General features: G+C 38.8%; 1 protein-coding gene across 2 annotated transcripts in view; it reads left to right on the top strand.

Moving 5' to 3' along the window:
• LOC149843998 (putative LRR receptor-like serine/threonine-protein kinase At1g06840) overlaps positions 1-19,735 on the top strand; it is a 224,660-nt gene that overhangs the window by 67,358 nt on the left and 137,567 nt on the right. For both annotated transcript variants that reach the window (XM_090000227.1, XM_090000226.1), the window contains exons 5-7: positions 9,451-9,594; positions 9,680-9,751; positions 9,836-9,907. In XM_090000227.1, coding sequence (XP_089856353.1) covers positions 9,451-9,594; positions 9,680-9,751; positions 9,836-9,907 — 288 coding nt within the window. The remainder of the gene's footprint in view (positions 1-9,450; positions 9,595-9,679; positions 9,752-9,835; positions 9,908-19,735) is intronic.

The following is a 19,735-nucleotide window of genomic DNA, read 5'->3' as shown; positions in this document are numbered from 1 at the left end:
ATTCAGATTGTTCCCATTCTTACAACCGGACTGAAGGTCTCATCATAGTCTTGCCCTGCTTCTTGAGTGAATCATTTTGCCACAAGCCTTGCCTTGTATCGTTCGATGATTCCATCTGGCTTGTACTTTATTTTGTAGACCCATTTACATCCGACAACATTTTTGTCAGGTGGTCTGGTAACAACTTCCCAGGTTCCACATTCATGCAAGGCTTGCATTTCATCATTCATGGCTTCTACCCACTTGGTAGAAGTGGCTGCCTGGTAGTACATGGTGGGCTCATCTTCCTTATTGAGAGCAGTTAAGAAGAGTTTAAAATCCAATGAGAAGTTGTAGCTAACCCACTTGTCAATGGGATGTCGTATGCGGTTTGATTTTCTGACCTCAAGAGTATGAGAAGGAGTCGGATTGCCATCTGAGATATGATCTGAATGGCTTGATGCTGTCGGTTTCTGTTTAGAATAGACGATGCGTTTGTATCTGCCTGGTACTTCTTCTGTATTCTGTGATCCCGATGTCCCAATGTCTTCAAAACTCTCTTCTTCTTGCTGCACGCAATCTGAGGAGCATGCTTCATTGGAGTCAACAAAAAGTTCTGAACTCAACCAAGGATAGTAAACTTCACTTGGCATATTCGTTGCATTAGCTCCGTCATCAAAATTTTGTTCATCAAAGACAACATTTCTTGAGATTCTGATACGTTTGTTGGTGGGATCATAACACCTATATCCTTTGTAGTCATCTGCATATCCCACAAACCTACATTTCTGGGCTTTGTCCTGAAACTTGTTTCTCAGAGACTGATCAATATGCACATAGCAAACACAACCAAAGACACGCAAATCATGATAACTAGGATGAGCTCTAAAAAGACAGTGATAAGGAGACTTATTTTCCAGAACAACCATGGGCAGTCTATTTATCACATGCACGACATAATGAAAGGCTTCTGTCCATAGGTTGATAGGGAGATTACTGTCATGAGGCATACTCATGACACTTTCAACAATATGTCTATGTTTTCGTTCAGCAATCCCATTTTGTTGAGGGGTGTGGGGGCAGGACACCCTTCTTCCTATTCCATTATTTCGAAGAAAAGAAACAAAATCACGGGATGAGAATTCTCCACCTCCATCACATTGGAAAAATTGAATGAACTTAGAAAATTGATTTTTGACCAAGGAAAGAAAATTTTGAAACAAAGAGAAGACTTCCGACTTATTCTTTATGAAATATATCCAAGTGTATCGAGAATATCTATCAACAAAGATTAGATAGTATATGCTCCCAGATCCAGAGACAATTAGGGCAGGTCCCCATACATCAGAACAAATAATCTCAAAAGCTTTTGAAACTCTCTTATTAATGGAATGGAAAGGCAATACATGACTCTTACATGAAAGACAACTGGAACACTTATGACTGCTCTCATTCCCATTGAGACTTTCTTTTGAAATGAGATTATTAGAGACAAGTTTCTCAATGAAATGACTCCCACAATGTCCTAACCGACTATGCCATAAGAACGGCTTATTACATTCAGAAATACTAAAAACACTGGCAAAAGAAGATGAACACGACTTTAACGAAGGCTTCAAATTCAGATGAGCAGGGCGGACAACATGACATGGAGCTTCTTTAAAGACATACATATTGCCTCGTCTTTTTCCTTCAGCGAATGTTTCCCTCGTGCGTAGGTCCTTGACCTGCACAGAGAAGGGAGTAAATTCAACTGAAACATTATTATCATCAATAAGCTTGGAGACAGAGACAATGTTTTTCTTAATGTCAAGAGCATGAAGAACCTCAGAAAGAGTAAGAGTGGAATGTGACATGGGAATGACAATTTTTCCAACATGAGAAACAGGATGGTGGGATCCATCTCCAGTAACAATCTTACTTTTTCCAAAATAAGGAATAGGATTAGGAATCTTACCTGCATCACCTGTCACATGAGTCGCTGCTCCTGAGTCAACAAACCAAGTGCCTTCATCACTTTGCTTCAATTTCAACTCTGACAAGACAGATATTAGTAGATCTTTAGTCTCTCCACTATCTCTGGTATTTGTAAACTTTCTTTTCGTTTATGTCTGTGGGCCCTTTCCTTTATTCTCTGGATTGTGCCAACAATTCGCCTTGATATGCCCCTTTTTGTTACAAAAGAAGCAAGTGAGGATGGATCTTGGTCCCTGCGCATGAGCAAACATATTTGGAGTGGGGAGCAGACCACGCCCTCCGTATCCACCTCGTTCTTGTCCTCCTCGTCCTCGTCCTCTACCATAAGTCACTCCTGTGGCAAAAACTTCTTGAGTATTTGTGTGGATGTGAGTTTCTTCAGAGAATACCTTCAGAGTCATTTCATACTGAATCAATTTCGCCCGTAACGCATCGAAGGAAGGAAGAGCAAGAAGGCACAATAGTGAAGTGACTATCATATTGTAGTCAGATCCCAATCCACTCAGAGTTTGTTGCACCATGTCATTGTCGCTTACAGCAGATCCTATAACTGCAAGCTGATCTGTGATGGTCTTCATCTTGTTCAAATATTCCATGATGGTCATGGATTCTTTTCTTAACAAATGAAATTCCCTTTTTAGGAAAACCATCCTTGCTTGAGAAACCTGCGAATACGTCTGAACTAGTCGCTCCCAGAGTTGTAGCATTGTACAATTGTCGGGAATGACAACTAGAACTTCTTGAGACAGGGTTGAGGTGATGTATGCGACGACTGATTGATCTTTCCTTTCCCAATTGAGAAATTCTACATTTTTGACATACACGATCGAACTCGCCCCTTGATCATCTTTCTCTTCTCTCGGGACAAATTCTGGTGGAACAAGGGTGGTTCCATCCAGGTGACCTAAGAGACCTTGACTCCTTATAAAAGGAATAATTTGTCTCTTCCAAATCAAGAAATTTGAGGTATTCAACTTTTCAGAAACGAGTTGGTTGAGGAAGCTTGAAGAAAGATTTGATCGAGAGAGATAAGGGTCCATTTGAGAATGAAAAACAACGAGAATGTCAACCAGAGTGTTCACAAAAAGTTCAGCCTGCTTTCCTTTTTTTTTTAATCGCAGGCTGTCGGATTCAGGGAACTCAGTTTCTGAACCTTTTCTATGCAGTCCAGAAACTGAGATTGACTTGATGAAGAATGCCTTCACACGTTAAAAGAACTCCTTTTTTTTTATAAGAATAGAAATAGATAATCAAGGAATAAGTTTCACAGCATAGCAGTAAAGAATCATAAAAAAAAATTCGAATATGCAAAGACAGACTTAGAGGAGATTACGTAAGGAAGATCAAGAAAAAATTAAGCAGAGATTCGGTGTTTCACGTGAATCAATTCACGTGAAACAGTCACCCACAGTCTGTGTTCACGTAAACAGGGTGCACGTGAATTGCAGATTCACCAAATATGAAACCCACGTGAATAGAGGTCACGTGGATCACGGTTTCACAAAGAAAAGAAACCCACGTGAGGTGTGGGTACACAGGAGATTTCAGAAAGAGGGGACGAGTGAGCAAAGAGGGGAGGAAATGGAGAGGAACAGAAGAAAAGGGAGGAGGAACAAAAGAAAAGGGAGAAAGGAAAAAAAAAACTCGATTTTTCGAACTTCGCTCTTGCCGGAATCCTTTTCAGCCTTAGACGAACTTGCTCAGATACCATGAAAGTTTTTCACCTGTATAGAGAAAAGAGAGAGAGAGGAAGAGAGAGAAAGAGAGACGAAGAAGAAACCCAAGGCCTTTTTGGCTGTTACGATTTTTTATTTTCTCATCCTTAGAATCGTGACCTAAAAGGTGTTTTTATAATGTTATAACACAGAGATATGGATCCAAGTCTGGTGTATCCAGACCCGACAGTCTAAGTGGATTACAATACATAAGTATGGATATTACACAATCCATGGATCGACGTGGATCAGGTCGGATCCTTTTCACCTTTTTCAGAGGCGTCTCCTGCCTGCCTAAAATACAGAAAGGAGGCAGGGGCGAGCCCTTGCCAGCCATAAATACATTAAGGAGGCAGGGGCGAGCCCCTGTCTGCCATAAATTGAGAGCCAGCAGGGGCATCGCCCCTACCTGCCGGCAATAGAAAGGGAGAGAGAGGTGGAAGGCGCAACAAGGGGCTGCCGGCCTCCTGTCGGCCTTCAAGCGAACATAGAGAGAGAGGGGAGGTGCGGCAGGGGGCCGCCGGCCTCCTATCGGCCTCCCGACAAACGCAGAGAGAGAGAGGGGAGGAGCGGCAGGGGGCCACTGGCCTCCTGTCGGCCTCCTGACGAACGTAGAGAGAGGGGAGGCGCGACAGGGGGCCATCGGCGTCCTGCCGGCCTCCCGGCGTATGGAGAGAGAGAGGGGGGGCGCAACAGGAAGCCACCGGCCTCCGGACATACACAAAAGAAAGGGGGAGAAGCGGAAGGCACGGCAGGGGGCCGTCGGCCCTTTAGGAGCCCAAAAAAGAGGAAGACGAAGGAGATGTAAAAGAAGAAGACAGAGGGAAGAGGAGGCGTACTTGCGAGAGGAGGCCAGCATTGTCGGCATAGCAGCACGAGAGACGGAGGAGGAGAGGTGGAAGAGGAGGGAGGCGCAGTCGATGGGAGCCCTCCCTCCCCTCTCGTGCTTTTAAAAGGGGATCGGGGGAAAAGCCCAACAGGGCAAGGGTTTCCTGTTTTCGCAAGGGGCGTAAGAGAACCTTCGCCCCTGCGTCGGGTGCTATAATCCAAATGGGTTATCGGATCCGGTTCCGACCCAGGTCCAAATTTTTTTTAATAGCATGGGTTTTACATCCTACCCCTCTTAAAAGAATTTCGTTCGTGAAATTTCTTTTAAAGATTATCCGCAAAGATCCTGTTCTTAGTTAATCAGTGTTAATGAGGATGCACCTATGTCACACAGACTCTTCTAAAGGGGCATCACACCCGCACTTATGTGACATAGGGACTCACCATATGTGTGAGTGATACCAAACATATATTTTCTTTTAAAATGATCAAGACAACTCATATTAAGTTTTTGAGAAGAATTCTATGTTAATAATTCGATTAATCAAATTCATGCATGATTTTATTGATAACTTTTGCTTAACAAAATTTGCATTGAATCACAAAAAGTCTTAACCTAGGACTATCAGAGTTTCTAATTGCTATCTTCTATTTGTTCAGTCATAATGGCATAGACATGGCCATACCCTTCTTTTTATGGTTGTTGACCTTCAACTGCGGTTCGTCGCTACCAATATGCTGCCTTCTTGCGACAATTTCGAGCATAATGCCCTATCTTACCTCAATATAGACAACCTCCAGTGTCGAGGACACGGTTGTCCAGGATGAACATAATTGCACTTTGGACATCTGATTTGGTGGTTGTTGTGGCTCAATTCGTCTCATAATTTTGCTTCTTGAATGGAGACCTCTGCGTTTTGCTGTCCGTACGTTGCCGTTTGTGGTTTCCACCATTCCCATCAGACTTTCTATCCTGTCCACCCTTAATTCGCTCCCAATCATCATTTAATAGGGTGGCTGCTGCAATTGCTACGAAAAACGTTGAGGGCATACTGGTCAGGACTCATTGACAGAGTCCTTCCTTCAGCCCTCAAATGAATTTTTTGGTCCGTTGGCCATCATCCCCGAACAGGTTAGGACAATAGCGTTCTAACCGCTGAAATTTGGCGATGTACTCGCCCAAACTCAAGCTGCCCTGACACAGCTCCAGGAATTCCACTTTCTTCTTTTTCCTCGCATGAGGAGGAAAGTAGTTCCCTAGGAAAGCCCTCTTGAAGTCTTCCCAAGGAATCACCTCAACACCCGGGAATTGCACGTCCCGAGCCGTGTCTCACCACTCGCGTGCATCGTCCTTCAGTCAAAAGGATCCAAATGTGGTCTTCTTATCGTCAAGGACAGACAAAACTTGGAACACTCGCTCCACCTCCTTGACCCAACTTTCTGCCTTGTCTAGGTCAACCTTGCTCGTGAAGGCCGGAGGATCAAGCTTCAGAACTTTTTGTAAGTCACAATTGAGGTCATCTCTATAAGGAGAGCCGGGTTTCGTTGTGGGCGAACCTGGCTCTGAATCGCCTCTGCCAAAGTACCAAGGGAATTCATAATGAATCCTCGTTGCTCATACCATTCGCTAGACAAATCGTCATTTATGCTCCGTGCCATCCTTTATTCGCACCAAAGGATGCGTAAGTCGAGATTTATAATGATCGTGGAAATAAAACAACATTTATCTATTTTACAAAGTATTTACCAAAAATCCCAAGTATCAGTGGACGTGGGTGGGGGTGGCCTACTAACCCAAAAGTCTGACTAGGACAGATGTCTGCCTCTTTACAAGACAGGACCCCTACCCTCGATTGAGCGGCCACGCATCTCATGTATGCTCCCACCATGGCTACCATTTGGACCAACAGACAGACAAAGCAAGAATATTAATTTTTGTTTAAGCATGCAAAACAAACACAAAAGACTTACAGCGCGATGGGATGCTCGATGGTCAAGATTCACCTCTTTCTGAACTGCTCTGATACCAAGTTGTAATGCCCCAAAATTTCAACTTGTGATTTTGAAAACATTGATGAAAAACCTTTCAAAGATTATGATTTTTAATTTTAAAATTGACAACGGAAAGCAATTTAGAAAGGAAAATAAGTTAACAAATTCTGGGCACGTTAGCTTTAAAGTCATCATCATCCATAAAATAGTTACTCAAAGGAAGTGAAGAACAAAATCATAGATTATCAATAGAATTTGCAGCTTATTACAAAAATAAGTATTTTTTCCACAATCCCAAAAATCTAAATAAAACCCAAACTACAGAGCCAGGACGCCAGCAGAAAGTAGGAAATCTCGAGCCAAGTTGCATCGCGCCATCGACCGTCTGTAAGATCCTACTCGTCACCTGCCCATGAAATGAGTCTGTTTCATAAGAAACTAGTAGGTGCATGAATAAACAATGTAGAATAAATAAATTAGGACATTCATAAGATAAGCAATGTATTTAATTAGAAGCAGTAATTAGAATGTGTAATTGAAATGTGAGAAAGTAAATCTATTATAACATGTGCACATATGCAAAGAACTACTGTACCGAAATAGATATTCATCACAAGACATAAGCAACATCATAAGCAGTATGAATCTCATTAATCTACAACTATTATGAAGAAGATATTATCTAAGTTCTGATATTAACTGATCTGTGGGTACACACAGACGCGAAACATAAAAACAACCGAGACCGATCCGGGGGTTTATTATGTGAAGTATTTTTCATTAACCTGGATGACTGATTGAGTCCGCTCCTAAAGGGACGGTCAGTGACCAAGAGAGTAAATCTCCAAAGGCATTCGTGGCCCATGGATGCATCCAACTTCTGCAAAAGTACCTGAGAGCTACCACCTAGGATAATTTATGGTAGTCCCATTTCTCCTAACTCCGATGATTGGGAAACCGAGTCTTTTGCCCGTGGGGTGGTTGTAAATAACCTGTCCATCGGAGTCTTTGTACCATCCATCATCTCTCTTGATGAACCGTGAAGGTTGAATGGGCACGACGAGGGTTTTCTTAACCGCCACCCCATTCTACATGCTCTAATCTGCTAGACCTACTCAAGCATCTTGCCTGTGAAGGCGAATTGTCACCATTTATGTGATCTCAGCATTGTGCTATGTACACGCTTCGAGGTTGCCACAACCTCACCATCCAAACATCGTAACACCGACGTGACGTACTTGTCCAAAAGTGCGATCGTATCTGTCTAAATGTATGACTACGATGAGAGGGTAAACATTTAATATGTTGCAATTCATTTAGTTCAAACTCGACATGCATTGCTCTTTGAGCATTTAGCCTGTGGAGGCGAATATCATTATTTTCATTTATTTCAACAGAGTGCTCATTGCACAGTTTGAGGTGCTCAATGACTTCTCATACTACCTATCGCAATGTATATACCGTACCTGTCTAAAGGTCCGACCACGAAAGTAGGTCATGGGTCTCTCGATGGATAACCCAACAAGTACTTCGGATGACTTAAAAGCAGTAATATACTTGGCATGCTCAATCACTACAAAATAGAAAATCTTAAACAAGTCTTGGGATCGCTGTGGATCCAATCGTTCCTTTCGAGTAACCGACTTGGGGTACAAATAGTTGCATCTAGCAACGCACAGATAGAACACAAGCTTTATAAACAGGAGTTTGTGCTCGAGAAGTCGGGCCTTGCACAAGAAAGCACCTCTTCTCGAGCTTGTAGCGCCTGTACCTATGTCACATGGGTGCGAGGATGCAACACTTTCAAAAACCTTGGGTGCGGGGGTGTAAAATAAATAAATAAATATATATATATATAGAAGGGGGTCCAAAATTGAAACTTCTAAATAAAATAATTTAAAACTTCAAAATATGGGTTGAATTTACATAAATAAAATTATTTAAAACTTCAAAATATGGGTTTAATTTACACGTTGGACTTTAGGAGACCTTTCCTATTCTCAGTGAAAGCTTTTTGTTTCCAAGATAGATTTTAGGAAACTGTTTTCTATTATCAACACTTTCCAAAGCTGCCTTGTTGAGAAACTCTTTTTATGTTTTTGGTGGATGAGAGGAAGTTTTATTACTATTAAATGAGAGAGTGTGTTTAATGAAAATTTATTCACTTGAAAATAATGTTGTTCAATGCATTTTGAATGAATTTAAAGCAAGGGTCTCCTTTCTTTATTTTCCAAAGCACATTTTTTTAATCCAAAGAATGGACCAAAATGACCCTGGGTGCATTGACCACACCCAGGGTCGGGTTGACCGCACCGGGTGCCTCACGCGCACCCACGTCGCATCGATGAGGGTGCGACACCTGTCTAGGCGAATCCCTGTGACATAGGCCTATACACAATTTCGCACCTTTCCGAAAGACGCAAAATGTGGTACGTGCACCTGCACGCCTCACGAGGCTTGCCTGAATCACCTTTCTGAAAGACGCGAAATGTGATCTATATTGTTATTTTTATTGGAATCACTTCTTGGAACATTTGATTCCGATGCATGGATAGGTTTTTATAAGGTTCCAAAAATCAACAGCCTACAATTTTCATAAATTTTTGAGGCTCCAAAAACCATTTTTTCCATCCAAAATGCACGATCAAAGTGTCATTTTTTAGTAAATCAATCATGTGGAACACATCTATGGGGTTGGAATTTAAAAAAAAACAAACCTGAAATCCACTATCATGTTTCATTTAGTAGGTTTCCATTTCCCTATATATATATATATATATATATATATATATATATATATATATATATATATATATATATATATATATATATATGCATCTCCCGTTGCACATGAACCTAAAAAGGTCTCATTTCCTGTTTCTGTTTCCCCTGTTGGCAGCCTTGCTGGAACTGCTGTCTTTCTGACACTGTTATCTTTTTGTGATTCTGACATATGCAGGCTTTTGAATGGTAACAATCTAATCGGCACGTTGCCTGAAGAGATAGGTTTTCTTCCTAACTTGGACAGAATACAGATAGATCAAAATATGATTAGTGGGCCTATACCAACATCGTTCGCAAACTTGAACAAAACAAAGCACTTGTGAGTTTCATCTTTGTTTTAATTAATTTGGTCAGCAATGCCATTTATTATGCATGTTTCAGTTTTCAGTCCCTTCTTTTTTCAGCCATATGAACAATAATTCTCTCAGTGGACAAATTCCAGTTGAACTTTCCAGACTGCCAAAGCTTGTACACCTGTAAGTTATTTGTATTATGCTTCTGTCGGTTTTTCTTTCTCAAATTGTCTTCAAATAATGATCCATGTTTCATGTCTTTTGCAGGCTATTGGACAATAATAACTTGTCTGGAACTCTTCCACCTGAACTTTATTTGTTGCCAAACTTGCTTATTCTGTATATTTCTTCACTTGCTTAGTTGTTTGGTGCATTTATTCATTATTTTGGAAATCCTTTGATTTCTTCTTCCTGGTATGGTGCACACCCTATGTGTGATAGGAATGTTTGACGTGGATTTTTTTATGTCAAATTGGTACAAAAAATTCTTCTTTCTTCTCATACTAAAAGCTTGAGCTCATTTCAAATTCTTCAATCATCAGTTTCCGCAAAGCCTTTTCATTAAAATCTGTTGATTTCTATTTGGGAAACAACAGTTTGACTTATGGTGTCCAAAAACTGTAGTAATATGTTAGGTTTCCTGAATAGATTGATGCTGCATACTCAGTAGCTACAAGCCTACGACAGAACGGATGGCAAAAAAGTTTATAGTGACAAACCCTCTTTTAATTCTGGGTGGTTCATTGATCATTTTATTTTAATTTATATAAAGCATCATTGAGAAAGTAGACTGATTTCCTGTCATATTTTCTTGTTTATCGGTGTAATGAAGTAGGAAATGAGCCCACACAACCCACAAAGGGCACAAGCACAAGCCACTAAGGGCACACAAGTACAAGCCACTAAGGGCCAAAGAGAGAGCACAAGAACAGTTAAAAAATAAATAATTTATTAAATGTTTGAATGCACAAAGAATGCATAACATTACAAGGGACTTAGTCCCATTTATATACAAAGGAGAGAGGAGAGCTAGCCGTTAGAGCATCCTAATGGCTCGAATAACTAGCAGTTAGGTAGTGCTAACGGCTAGTTGGCTAGCACAACTAAATGACAAAAGTGCCCTACAAAGGGCACTAAAATTACAAAAAATAAAATTAAAAGAAATAAAAAATGCATATTTATCCTAAGTACATTCTACTATAAACATAAATACATGTACATACCTAATACATATATACATACATACACATGATATATGTGTCACAAAATGGTGCGTATTCCAATGCACTCCATGATGATCTCCAAGACTCCCAACATTATACATTTAAACAACAAACTTAAGAATTAAAATATGCACATCAAAATGTAAATAAATAATTTTATTCATAATGAACATTAAAAAAATACAAAATAAAATTACAATCAAGCCTTACTACAATGCCCTCAAAGAAAAATACCCTAATACTACCCATCACTGAAATGTCGCATATTTATGTACTTAGTTATTTTATGATCTTGTAAAAAATTTGGCTAAGTCTGAGAGAAAAATCGTTTGAGCCTTGATTTTAAGACTGATGTTTTTGATTTTGGGCTTGGCCCAGGTCTCATCGACAAGGTTGAGGCGAGCCAATCGAAGGATAAGAAAGAGTGGTATTTTCGATCTTTAAATTTAAGCAAAATTCGGATTATTTTCGGGCGAAGTTTGGAATTTGATATTCATGTGATATGTCGTTGGATGCATCTCGGAATGCCGAGCGCAACGGTATGTTATTTTATCGAATACGAGTTCCGGTTGGCCCGAAAATCGCAATTTTTCAAAAATTGAGTAGTTTGTCGAAATGGATCTAGAGTTGGATCGGGTTGGATCCGATGCATATAATCCGAATTAATATGAGTTTGTATTTGATTCAAGACCCACTTTAATCTAGGTCTGATCCAGATTTCAATCCAATTTCGTTTTGGATATGGGTTTGGATTTTTGGATCCAGATCTGGATCCAAATCCATGTCCAAAAACATTTTAGCTTTAAATTCAGTTTAAAGCTTTAAAATAAAGTTAGTTGGGGTTAAAAAGACTCTTAGAGTAATTAAACTAACTTTGGAAATTCAAAATTTATTTAATTAATTATTAATTAATTATTAAATTAAATTTTATTAATTCCAAAAAATTAGGTTTAGGGCTGAGTTGGACTTCTTAAAACAGTCCTACTTACCTAAGAAGCTCCAAGAGGAATTAAGGACTTCTAAAAGATTTGGAAAGTTTTGAAAAAGGAAAAAAAGTCATGGGAATTTTTAAAATTTTGGAAACTAGAGAAAGCGAGAGTTTCACATATTGGAAACTCTCCTTCTCCAGCCCTTTTAGAGAGGGCTGGAGAACGGGGGCGTCACCCCCTCTCACTCTCTTTATTTAAAACAAAAAAAAAGAGGGAAAGAAGGGAAAAGAAAGAAAGAAGGGAAGAGGAGATAGAGAGAGAAGAAAAAAGGGAAAGAGAGGAAGAAGAAGGATCTTCTTCTCCAGCCGCTCAACTTTTGTTTTCTTGTTCTCTTCCAATCATTACAAAGGTACGAGTCTCCTCTTTTGGATACAAGTGACAAATCGAATGCCGGTTAGATTCTATGCAATATCTTGGATTAAAATCCATGAAAAAACGTTTATATGGTTGATTTCTCAAAAATGCATGGAGGAGGATCCATGGATCTCCCTCCATGGCTGAATTTCTTGTTTTTCTTTTATCTTTTTCTTGGAAAAAAATTATGTACATGTTATAAAAGAATTTTATTTGATGTGGGAGTGGTTCTTTTAGAAACCGCTTTGATGGGTATTGATTTCCATGGATGGATCTTGATATGGGTGGTTTAGATGCATGAAAATATATGTTGAAAACATGTATGCATATATTTTTCCAGAAAAAGTGTGTATAATGGTATGCTTATTAAGAAACTTGATTATACATGCATTCTTGAATGAGTATTCTTGAGTAAGTTTAATGCTCATCTTATATTTCTGAACATGCATAGGTTTTAATTTGTTTTGTAAGCTTATGTGAATGAGATCATTGTTTAGACATGCGTATTTAGCCATCAATCTGCAAATGCATGCATATACAAATATGATAATGTTTAATACATGTTTTTCAATCATACGGAGACACATAGTTCATGCCAGAGTTACCGAAAACGCCTAGGCATATGGGGAAGCGCGCTTCCCCGATAAGCGCTTCAGAAGCGCGAAATGTCGCGCTTCCAAAATGCGTGGAGAAGTGTCCCCCTTTTTTGGGAAGCACGTTTCCCTTTTATAGGAAACACACTTCCCATTTAGGGGAAGCACGCTTCCCCCTCGCTTCCCCCATATTTATTATTTTTTATTTTTATTTTTTTTCGTTTCCCCCTCGCTTCCAGTTCGCTTCCTAGGTCGCTTCCAAGACGGTTCACAATTTTCTTTTAAGTGGTCCCACACTTCCCGCTTCCTAAATTTTTGAAAGTGCCTCGCTTCTCGCTCCCGCTTCCTCGACTGGTAACTCTGGTTCATGCACTGTTTCAATGAATAGGGAAATTGGGTCAATAGTGGACCCATGTGCTTTTGGACCTTACGGTCTGGCCGACCAGACCAGCCAAGCATGGCTCGGCTGGCCAGACCTGTCAATGTTTTGACAGGTCTGCCAGGCTCGGTTGGACTGGGTCTAGCCGGCCTGCCAAGCCTCAGGGTTTAGCTGAGCCAGTTCAGGTAAAAAAAAAGAAGAGAAGTTTGTTTTTAAAACCATGGGCTCCAGCCGACCTGCAGTCAGTTGAGCCTTTGGGCAGTCAAACCCAGCCGAACTGGGTCGGCTGGGTCAAGGGATATAAATATAAATAATATATATGATATTATGAATAAAAACAGTTGGGTGTGCGTGTTTTTAATCATAGAAGTTGAACAAACATGTACATTGAATTGTGATTTACAGTATGAGTATAACTGTGCTTGTAACTAGGTGGAAGGTGACATGCATATGCATTATGCTAAGCACAAAGTGGGTGCACAGGGCATGAGTGTATATAAGACTTATATGGGCTTACATGTGTACAACTATTGAGTGTTCCCATGAGAAATTTATAAGTGAAAACATGCATTTTCAGGTATATGCAAACTTAATGAAAACATGCATTTTCAGGTATATGCATATTCAAAAGAAAACAGTGCATTAACAATTATGTGCATTGATGTGTATATGTTTATCTTAAAAAGAAACAATGCATTAACAATTATGTGCATTGATGTGTATATATTTATCTAAAAAAGAAACAATGCATTAATAGAAAATGTATTGATGTGTATGTCTGTTTAAGAGGAAAACAGTGCATTGACATATATGTTTACATTTGATGAGAACATGCATTACTATGTATATGCAATTTAATGAGAACACACATATATATATATGCGAATTTTGAGATCATGCAATGGACATGAATATGCACACTAGATGGGAATATGCATTTACATGAGCATGTGCACCTAAAGGAAATATGCATTGGCGTGGATACTGTTAAAATATATGTAATACCTATATATATATATATATATATATATAATATAGTTCTCATTCACTACCCGATAAGGGGTAGTTTTGTAATCTCGCCCAATAGGGGCATTTTAGACTTTTTCCTTTTCTTCTTTTTTCCTTTTTCTTTTTCTATTTTTTCCTTTTTCTTTTTGTCTTTTTTTATTTCTTTTTGTGCATTTAATGCACAGCCATTGGGGGCCCCAACAAAGAGTCGTTGGGCCCCCAACGGTCACAATTGTGACCGTTGGGAGCCCAACGACTCCTTGTTGGGTCCCTCTCTCTTGCTTTTCTCTATCTCTCCCTCACTCCTCTCTTGCCTATAAATAAGTGGGGTCGCCCCCTTTGTAATGTGTGGCTTCTTCAAGCCCTTTTGTGCATTTATAAGATTTTATGCTTTCTAGCCATTATTGGCTTTTGTGTATGTCCTCTTTTGGACTTGTTCTTTGATTTCTATGTGTGAATGTCCATTGTAGGACATACATTTCTTTTCCGCATATTTCATTACAGATACGTGTACGCAATGAAAGTATGCACTTAGCAAGATTGTGCATAAAAATTGAATAAAGACATGCTTATGAATACTCTTGTTCCATACATATAATTAAAGTTGCATATATGAATGTGCATTTGGAACATGTAAATGGTGTCATATATGGCATATTGTTGTGGTTTTCGCATATGGTGCATCGATGGTCTAAATGAATTATCGCAGGACTCGAGAGCCTTGAGCGTTGGTTTGCTCTTTCTTTACTTGTTTTAATGTATCACAAAAATCACATTTATTTGTATTGCACTGTTTATTGAGATTGGGTATTGTTTCCTTACGGGTCCCGGATCCGACCCATATCATGTATATGTTCCTTGGGTCTTATGGTATTTGTGTCTGATGTAGCATACCAGATCCGACCCACACTATACATTAGGTATTATATATTGAGGCTATAGGGCACAACGTAAAAAGAACAAATTTATCTATCGGCGCCCCCCTTTCACAACGATTCTTCTCTCTCCACTGCAACAACATATTCTAGTATGATTCCTCACACTGTTGTATGTTTTTTCCATGAACGGTGGTCCCGTGATGGTTTTCGCAAAGGAATATGCGAGTTATTGCTTTTGTTTCCATGCTAAATTGCAAATTAAAGAAATGAGATAATAATAATCAAATAAAAATAAAAGAACATTGTAATATACGTTTTGAGATCTCTTGTCGGAACAATGAGAATATTAGAGTTTCGGTTTTGAGAGACCACATGAATACAAAAACTTCGTGTGCACTAATGATTACCGCTGAACTCCATATTGAGGTTCTTTCTCTTAGCCACGGTTTTAGGGAGAATCTGTCACTTTACCTGGGGGTGGTATGTAGACACAACTGTTGTTTTGGTATATCAAGAAAGTGACACTATTGGATGTGGAGGTCCTTGGTGTCCCGACATTAGATGTGCAGGTCTAATATTTCGAAGGTGATTTGGTCGAGGGCTAAGTTTGAAACCCAGTAATAAAATCCAACTTTGTGCTAAGTTACCCTGAGGTCCCTACTTAACCTTAGAAAATTTTACCCGTTTGGTGTATCCACATGCAATGATAATTAAAAAGAGTAATCTAAATTGAGTTCATTTAATAGGGACATGCATATGAAAAGAAAACTCTAATAAAAGATAATAATTTACTCATGCATTGCACTGAAGTTATGCATATTCCTGCTATGCATTATATCATGCATATTTACTTATTCTGTATGGATGAATGCATGATATGTATGTTCTTTTGCTTATTAGCATGTCTTTAATGTTTAGTTAATGTTCCCTGTTGATATAAAATGTTTTCTCTTGTTTAGTAGTTGTTCCATATTACTTGCATGCTTGCCTAAATTATGAAATTGTCATAATTGCATTCCTCTACGTTATTGTATGAATTTTTATATGTATTCTTTATGCTTATTTATTTCATTAGAAGGATTCGTACACAGAATTTCTTAGATTTTGACACCCTACTTTTGTTGTTTTTCACATCTTCGGAGGATCAGTGAAGTGACACGCTTCTAGGAGAGCTACGAGTGCTATAGGTTTGCTAGACAACATCACAGATGGACAACGTGACTCTGCTTTTCTTTCGTTTTCTTTACATTTAATTGCTATTGCACTTTGATTTTTCTTATACAATTGTCTCGAGACTATTTTTATTTAATAAAATTTGGTTTGCTTTGGTGTGGATGATAAATGTAAGGGCTCTTGTGGTTGGTTGTTTTATCTAATTGGGAGTAAAACTGTAAAGGCTTCGGGTCTTTGGGAAGATTTCCGCAACAACAACAAACAACAACTACGCCTTCATCCAAAAATAATTGGGGTCGGCGATATGAACCAAAAATGAAAATCATTCTGGGTCTTCCACATGAATCCTTCTCCTCCAATCATTTCTATCCAATGCCATGTCGTCGGTGAAGTTTAAAGCATTCATATCCTTTCCTATCATCTCCATCTAAGTCTTCTTAGGCCTACCCCAACCTCTTTTAACTAATATATTTTCCCATTTCTCCATCCTTCTAACTGGAGCATCATTAGGCCTTCGTTGAATATGTCCAACCACCGTAAACGATTCTCTCTCATCTTATTTTCAATAGATGCAACGCCTACCCTCTTCCGTGTCTCCTCGTTTCGAATCTATTCTTTTATTGTATTTCCACACATCCATCTAAGCATACACATCTCAGCTACACTCATTTTTTGAATATGATGTCTCTTGGCAGCCCAACATTCCGTACCATATAGTAAAGCAGGCCTAATTGTCGTCCTATAAAACTTTTCCTTCAACCGCAATGACATTCTATGATCGCACAACACTCCAGTTGCACTTTTTCATTTCATCCACCCAACCTTTATCCTATGATATACATCTCCATCATTTTCTCCATGCCAGTGTTGTGAAAAGTGTTGAGGCGTAGCGAGGCGCTCCACCAAAATCTGAGGCATGGCGTAAAGCGTAAGCCTCAATTTTTTTTTTAAAAAACTTAAAAAAACTATAAAAAATATCTCAAATTATAAAAAAATAAAAAAATTATCACTTCTAAAAGCTTACAACTTTTAGAAGTTAAAAACATTTCTAAAATACCCTGATATTTATCACTATATTTACAAAAACATTTCCTTGCTTATGCTTTCTATATCTTAAATACAAGTACTCTTAGTTTCTATTTTTTAAGAGATTTTCCATGTTCTCTTTACGTTATTGAAAAGAAAATTACTGAAACCTACTTATTTTACTATTATTGTTATATTGTATTTTTTAGTACAAAGATTTTTGCCAAGATTTATCTAAAAGCTTATAATATCCCAAGAACAAAGATTTTACCTACAGCCAAGACATGACTATGACTGAAAGTTACCCCCCCCCCCCCCAAAAAAAAAGGTTTAAACTGTGATAATAGTTTCGGAAAAAATAAACGAACAAATAGTCAGTCATACAACACAATAATATTCATCAATCATTAAATCCATACTACATAAATTGTAATAATCTGCAAAGTAAATATTCAATAGTGCATACTAATTTGTATTTCATCAATCAACTGACTCATTTTTACTGCTTAAGCAGCATGAAGGCAGACAAATGACAAGTTCTCATTTGGCATTGCCAACAGAAAAAGTTCAAAATTTGGAGGAATAGAAAGGCAAAAGAATGAGTTATAAGGGTAGCTTGAGACTTACGTGCACAAGCACGCACAATACAGTTCACATAATATGACTTTCTTGAATGGAACAGGCTTTGACCAGTCTAATACATATTTTTCTTGTGATATTGACTAAATTGCAAGTGTGTAACATTAGAAACTTTAAGCTTTTGTTGCATCATTTCATATTTAAGGAAAAGCATATGGTAAATTTACAGAGCACCAGATTCAGAACAAAATTGCAAAGCACAATCATCATGTGTGTGAAAAAAAAATGAGAGAAGTTCACATGTTTTTTTTTTTCACATGCAGACTCTAAACATTGAAAATTGTAAAAAAAACTTCTCTCCAAAGTTTCTGAAATCATCAACTTACGCTAAGACTGCGTGTGAAAAAAAAGAGAGATGAGAGAGAGACAATACCAGTTTTCGGTGAGAAACGAGAGAGAGGTTGCGTGAGAGACGAGAGAGAGAGGTTGAGCAAGAGACGAGAGAGAGAGAGAGGCTGCGTGAGAGACGAGAAAGAGAGGCTGAGTGAGAGACGAGAGAGAGAGAGGCTGTGTGAGAGATCTACCAACAAAATAAAAGGGTTTAAGCACTAAATTTTGGTCAAATAAGGGTTTTGACCCTTATTTGACCAAAAGCAATGAGGCATATGCACCTCATCTTGAGGTGCGCCTCGCCTCGAGGCGTGCGCCTCAAGGCCTATAAGGCACACGCCTCGGGGCTTTTACGCCTTATCCTTGCGCCTCAAGGCATAAAGCCCCTTGCCTTGAGGCGAGGCATGCTTTTTGCGCCTTGAGGCGCGTTTTTAATAACACTGCTTCATACTTTTGAATGATAGATCCCAAATATTTGAAACAGTCATCCATCGGTATTTCTTGCTCACCAAGCTTCAATACACTCCCATCACTACTTCGTTGCTTACTAAACCGACATTCCATATATTCTGTCTTACTCTTACTCAACTTAAAACCTCTTGCTTCCAATGTCTGTCACCATAATTCTAACTTGGCATTAACCCCAGCTCTAGACTCATCAATCAAAACAATATCATCAGCAAACAACATACACCACGACACATTTTCTTGAATTGATCTCGTAAGCTCATCCATCACTATGGCAAATAGGAAAGGGCTTATTGCCGATCCTTGATGTAACCCAACCGTTATAGGAAAATTGGTTGTCACCCCTCCACAAGTGCGGACATTGGTTACTACTCCTTCGTACATATCTTTAATTATACTAATGTACTTGAGATAAACACCTTTCTTCATCATTGTCCACCGGAGAACATCCTTAGGTACTCTATTGTATGCCTTCTCCAAATCAATAAAAACCATATGTGAATCTTTGTTCCTCTCACTATATGTCTCAATAAGTTGTCTAAGAAGATGTATAGCTTCCATAGTTGATCTTCCAGGCATAAAACCAAATTGATTCTCTGATATCATGACAACCTTCCTCAACCTTTACTCAATCACCCTCTCCCAAAGTTTCATAGTATGACTCATGAGTTTTATACCACGATAGTTTGTGCAATCTTGTATATCACCTTTATTCTTATATAAAGGCACCAAAGTACTCTTCCTCCACTCATTAGGCATCTTATTTGTCTGCCAAATCTTGTTAAAAATATTTGTCAACCATTCTAAACCTTTCTCACCCAAGCATTTCCAAGGCTCGATAGGTATACCATCTCCGTAATTACTTAAAAAAAAATCGCGTTTTTAAGGGTATAAGTTGGGGTCGTCACTCTCTCTACCTTACACATTCATACACAACCTTTATTTATAAAGAAAGAAGGAGAGGAAGTCCTCTCAATAGCCAACAGGGAGAAGCCTCCCAACGGCTATAATTTCTAGCCGTTGTATGTATGTATATATATATATATATATATATATTAACAATTGGTGTGCTATGGAGACATTTGATCTGCGTATAACAATGTCTAC

The sequence above is a fragment of the Nuphar pumila genome, chromosome 3 (assembly GCF_984573655.1).
Source record: "Nuphar pumila chromosome 3, dmNupPumi1.hap1.1, whole genome shotgun sequence".
In the NCBI taxonomy this organism is placed as follows: domain Eukaryota; kingdom Viridiplantae; phylum Streptophyta; class Magnoliopsida; order Nymphaeales; family Nymphaeaceae; genus Nuphar; species Nuphar pumila.
This window is presented reverse-complemented; position numbering and strand designations above follow the sequence as displayed.